At 44.9% G+C, this 5508-nt stretch overlaps 1 protein-coding gene across 1 annotated transcript; it reads right to left on the reverse strand.

Annotated features, from left to right (window-relative positions):
- Positions 1-6: 6 nt before the first annotated feature.
- LOC129861769 (carboxypeptidase A1-like) lies at positions 7-4415 on the reverse strand. The gene is made up of 11 exons (XM_055932923.1): positions 4290-4415; positions 3943-4024; positions 2853-2987; positions 2559-2663; positions 2297-2398; positions 2097-2198; positions 1554-1664; positions 1291-1390; positions 718-917; positions 387-471; positions 7-260 (listed from the first exon to the last, which is right to left on the reverse strand). The coding sequence occupies exons 1-11, from the start codon at positions 4352-4354 to the stop codon at positions 73-75; spliced, it is 1275 nt and encodes a 424-aa protein (XP_055788898.1). The 5' UTR covers positions 4355-4415; the 3' UTR covers positions 7-72.
- Between the last annotated feature and the right edge of the window lie 1093 nt (positions 4416-5508).

The raw sequence follows: 5508 nt of genomic DNA on the forward strand, positions 1-5508 counted from the left end.
CATGACTATCAAAGAGAGATACACAATTGGTTAATCTGTGGACAGTATACTGTAGTTGTCATGGTGACCCCTCTAGTTGGTGTTGTCCTTGGTGTGCTCCATAATGGCCATCAGAGCCAGCCAAGCCTCCTTGGCAGTAGGGAGGATCTGATTGGCTGGCAGGATGAAACCATAGAGACCGGTGTCTCTCAGCTCGAAGGTGTAGGAGTACTTGATGCCCTGGTTGTAGGACCAGTCAATACTGATTCCACTGGCTCGGTCTAGTGGAAGATAAGCACATTATTTGTATACGTTGTTCCTGTATTAGACCTTGTTGTGGCTGTATTGAGCCTAAGATGTAGCCTTTCATGTATTTTCAGTGACTTAGTGAGTGGCCCGTCACTTACATATGGTGGTCATGACGCTGCCGTATCTGAAAGAGGTTCCGTACAGGCTAGCCAGGTCAGTGATGGCCTTCCTAGCCAGGTCGTGCTGTGGGTGAAATGTAAAATAACGTCAAGAGACCTGTACAGCTTTTTGACAATTTATGTTCGATGGCAAAACGTTTCCTTTTTGTGTATACTGAACTTGAACTTAAATTGACCTGTCAAAAGCCTTAAGCAAAACCAGTTGTACCCTGTTTGATTAAATAGAAGTGCATTATTAGCTCACATACAAATGACTGAGACATGGCTAAGGGTCAAGGGAAGGCAGGAAGCCTGTCTCTGCCAGACTCACCAGTTCTCTCTGGTCGTTGCAAGGGGTTGCAGTGTAGCCGTAGGGGTACATGAGCCTCTGGGAGTAGCTGTGGATGTCGATGAAGGCCTTCAGGTTGCCATGAGACTTGACAAAGTCCACGATGGACTTGACCTCAGACTCTGAGTGAGCCTTGGGCCCGTGGTAAGTCTGATCGCAGGGGTTACCGCTAGAGCCAGCGGCTAGGGAAAAGGAGTGGAATACAACCAACATCAGGCCAGGGACAGTTCAATCACAACATTGACACACTTCCTTTGAAACAACAAAAAAACAATGTATTTAAGCCTGACAATTAAATAAGGCAGCATCCTGGGGATCCCAAGGAGAGCACATTTAGTGTTTTGGCCCTTACAATACACAACTGTTTCAAATAATTAAAGCTTGATGATGAGTTGATCATTTGAATCAGTTGTGTTTTGCTCGGGCAAAAAACGAAATGTGCACCGCTTGCGCTCCCCAAGACCGGGTTCGGGGAAAGGCTGTAGTAAGGCAACCTTTTTTTTTATGCCATTTTAAACAATGTGTCAAGCATCGTTCAAGAAGCCGATAGAAGACATAGCTTACTTCCAAAACCAGCATCCCAGTTCCTGTTGAGGTCAGTTCCATCACAGGAAGAGCCAGGGTTGGGCTTCCTGGTCTTACGCCACATACGGTTCTGTGGAACATAAAAGGTCAACATATTCAATGGTTTGGTAAGTATTCATGCGCATTCACTCTGACTGACACAATGAATGAATGAAGCATCATATCTGCCATTGCAGAGGATTGGTGGATGGATTATTAATAATAAATACAGATTTTTGCTGTGAGGAACTCACAGTTTTGTGGCTATAGTTGTATCCATCTGGGTTGGTCACAATCTCCAGGAAGATATCCATGTTGTCCAGAATGGCAGTGAGTGCGGCGTCACGTCCGTAGTCAGTCACAATCTGGTGGTCATTGAAACAGAAGTATCTATACACATTATCATACTGAACAGAGAATACCTGGGCTCAAGGTGGCGCCACTTTTGAAACCAATTCAGCAACCTGTGGGAGTAGGAAGGTCCCAGTGGGTATTCAGAACCAGAATTGCCCGTGATGGGTATATAGAGACTCCCTTCATGAGGCCCTTATGAGCCCTGGGGCTGGATTCTTCTACATGAGTCACAAGCCAAACTCCAGTTTGCTTTTAAGCATAGCAAATATACTGTAATGACCCCTAGCCTTCATAACAAATATATTCCATGGCCGTATAGCCTTCATTACACTATATTTGCTATTCTTAGCAGAAAAAATGAGTTTGCATTGTGACTCATGAGCATGTGGGGAAATCCAACCCAGGGGCTCTGACTGGAAAGAATGAGACTAGAAGTTGATCACCTTCTTGGCGAACCAGGTGCCACTAGCCTGAGTGATCCATTCTCTGGAGTGGATTCCAGTGTTAATCCAGATGCCACGACGGTTGGTGCCACCAGTGCTAAACTATGTGAGAGAGAAGGGGAGCATTAACTTTATCAGGTGCAAAGAAAATCCACGATAATGTTCCAACACCAAAAAAGTTTTGAAAAATGATGACTTACTTTGAGCACATTCAGAGGGCGGCCCTCATAGCTCTGACCAATCACGATCTTGCTGACCAGTTTGGGGTTCTCAGCCACCAGCATTTCCTGAAAACTGTAGATCTGGAGAGAGAGAGAAATAATCTTTAATTTGAACCAAATAGCTCTGAAAACTGGAGTTTTAAAAAAGGCCTGATATCATTGTTGTAACAGTGTTATGACAGACGTTATAATAGCTGATAAGGAAGAACAGGCGGTCCTGGCTGTGTGATTGGGTACTAACCTCATCCCCGTTGTGGTAGTTGGTGTAGTCATAGTCATCTGTGGTTCTGGGCTCAGTGGCACGTGCAGCACTCAGCCTCTGCTCCTTCTCCTCGTCCAACATAACCTGAGAGACAAGGGGCAAAAGGTTTCATACTTCTGATCACTCTCCCTGGTTCATTCAACGATGATTAGATCTCAAGGGGACTTTGGTGGCACCATAGTCTGTCCACTTATTACCTTAAGAATAACAATGACTTTAGAGGGGCAGATGAGCTCTCTTTCCTCCCCAGATGAGAAAGGTGTCCTACTTTACCTGTAGGTCCTTGATCATGACGGAGTACGGGATGTCTTCAGTCTCCAGGAAGGCCTTGACGGTCTGCAGGCTGGTGAAGGGAACTCTGATGTCCACAGGAGTGGAGAGGTCAATGGGCTCCATCCACACATCCAGCTGGTACAGAAGAGAAGGGAGTGGAGTGAAGGAGAGAGGAGAGAAAGGAAGGAGAGAGGATGGAGGAGAGAAGGAAGGAGAGGATGGAGGAGAAAGGAGAGAGAAGGGAGGAGAGAGGAGAGAGAAGGGAGGAGAGAGTAGCGAGAAGGGAGGCGAGAGGGAGGAGAAGAGAGGAGAGGTAAGGGAGGAGAGAGGAGAGGTAAGGGAGGAGAGAGGAAGGAGGAGAGAGGAGAGGTAAGGGAGGAGAGAGGAGAGGTAAGGGAGGAGAGAGGAGAGGTAAGGGAGGAGAGAAGAGAGGTAAGGGAGGAGAGAGGAAGGAGGAGAGGAGAGGTAAGGGAGGAGAGAGGAAGGAGAAGAGAGGAGAGGTAAGGGAGGAGAGAGGAGAGGTAAGGGAGGAGAGGTAAGGGAGGAGAGGTAAGGGAGGAGAAAGGAGAGGTAAGGGAGGAGAGAGGAAGGAGAAGAGAGGAGAGGTAAGGGAGGAGAGAGGAAGGAGAAGAGAGGAGAGGTAAGGGATGAGAGATGAGAGGTAAGGGAGGAGAGAGGAGAGGTAAGGGAGGAGCGAGGAGAGGTAAGGGAGGAGAGAGGAGAGGTAAGGGAGGAGAGAGGAGAGGTGAGAGAGGAGAGGTAAGGGAGGAGAGAGGAGAGGTAAGGGAGGAGAGAGGAGAGGTAAGGGAGGAGAGAGGAGAGGTGAGAGAGGAGAGGTAAGGGAGGAGAGAGGAGAGGTAAGGGAGGAGAGAGGAGAGGTAAGGGAGGAGAGAGGAGAGGTAAGGGAGGAGAGAGGAGAGGTAAGGAACATGCAGATGAACCCAAGGGGAAATAATAAATGGCCTGGTACAGTTTGAGGGGTTCTGTTCTGATCATTCTACACTATGATTGTTTTCCTCTGAAATTCGTATTTATCAGAAGTACATGAATCACATTATCTCATAGGATGATCACTGTTATCATTCCCAACCTGGAGATGTTCCATCTCAGCCATGTCCTTCAGGAGAGAGTGCTGGAACTCATTCTTCCCAGTGATACGAAGCACCTGGTGCCTTTAAAGATATTACAACAACCATGTTATCATCCCTAATAATTAGAATTAAGAGACAGGGAATCTTATAAAAAAAGGATGTTTTAATCAATTTATGACAATCAACACATCATATGTCATTACCCTTTGCTCAGCTACCACTGCTGTTCAAAACAAGTTGAAATCCTTTAATCAGTCAATCAATCAAATGTATTTGTAAAACCCTTTTTACATCAGCAGTTGTCACAAAGTGCTTTTTTTTTCAGTACTGTTTGATGATCACTCACCCCTCAAAGGTCTCCTTGCCGATAACGGCCACAGACAGTGCAGCCAAGATGAGCAGCACCTTCATCGTACCTAGTACAGTAAAGCCAGTCAGAGCCACACACCCTGCCCAGCACTTTTTACCTTGGTTTGTAAGTTGATGTTTTCTTCAGGTGTTTTCTCCTTCTTTTCTGTTTTCCACAACGACTCTGATGTAACACTGATGGTGCAGATTCTCAGAAGTTTAATGAAAATGGATGGACCAGATTGTCTAGTTTTTATCCTCCCATTCCATTTACTTAGTTCGCCTGTGTTTGTATCCCTACACTGTAAAAGTTATGCCCCTAAGGGTCGCCGCAACCTTTTTTGAGAACTGAGTCAGAGAGTCTATTTGAGCATAATACTGTATACTCACATGAAGAAGAAAGGAGATGAGGAATAAGTCAACAAAGGCTGCGTTTACACAGGCAGCCCAATTCAGATCTTTCCCCACTCGTAATTGGTCTTTTCACCAATGAGACCAGTTATTTTGCCAATAATTGGGCAAAATATCAGAATTGGTCTGCCTGTGTCTCCTTTAAAGACATAAATCTGTCACCAATTATTTGTAGTTTATCTAACAACCTAACTAATACCAACCACCATACATGTACATTCAACCAGGTGAAATGTGCTTCCGATGGGTTTATCACACCCATTACCTTCCTAAACCACATGACCTGGGCAATCCAGCTGAACTTCTTTAGGCCTTTGGTAGGCCGCAAGCCTTGGAGACAGAGAGACACCAAAACTGCTTTATATGGCACATCACTCCCTAGAAATGTCAATTTTTCCCACACCCAAAGGGTGCTTATTTTCATTGGGAAAACCATAACCGGTTTTCTAGCATTGGCACCCTATGTGAGAGATACACATAAACAACTTATGCAACCCAAAATTATACAGCATATGAACTTTACATTTTTCATTGGCGGAATCACTAAGTTGTCCAGTAGCAGTTCATGTCATCATTTGAATTGGGAATATGAAGAATACAAAAATAGTTATCCTTACTTTAAAAAGTGTAGAATGGTGAAATTGAATGCTGTACTCTCTATGGACTAGTGTTGTTTTTTGTTGTAATACATTATAATGACCATGTTAAGACCTTCAACCATAGCAACCTTTCTCTTTGCTTCATTTCAACATCACCTCAAGTCAAATGAAATAGAAGACAAAATCAGGTATAACAGTAAACATTTA

Source organism: Salvelinus fontinalis, chromosome 9 (genome assembly GCF_029448725.1).
Source record: "Salvelinus fontinalis isolate EN_2023a chromosome 9, ASM2944872v1, whole genome shotgun sequence".
Lineage (NCBI taxonomy): Eukaryota > Metazoa > Chordata > Actinopteri > Salmoniformes > Salmonidae > Salvelinus > Salvelinus fontinalis.

Bases quoted from the DNA above. Each gene is read 5' to 3' on its own strand.
- LOC129861769 (XM_055932923.1), bottom strand. From the start codon at position 4,354: ATGAAGGTGCTGCTCATCTTGGCTGCACTGTCTGTGGCCGTTATCGGC. The intron at 2,199-2,296 runs GTAAGTCATCAT...TCTCTCACATAG, and splicing joins GCCCTCTGAATGTGCTCAAA to TTTAGCACTGGTGGCACCAA. The intron at 1,391-1,553 runs GTGAGTTCCTCA...TATGTTCCACAG, and splicing joins ACAACTATAGCCACAAAACT to AACCGTATGTGGCGTAAGAC.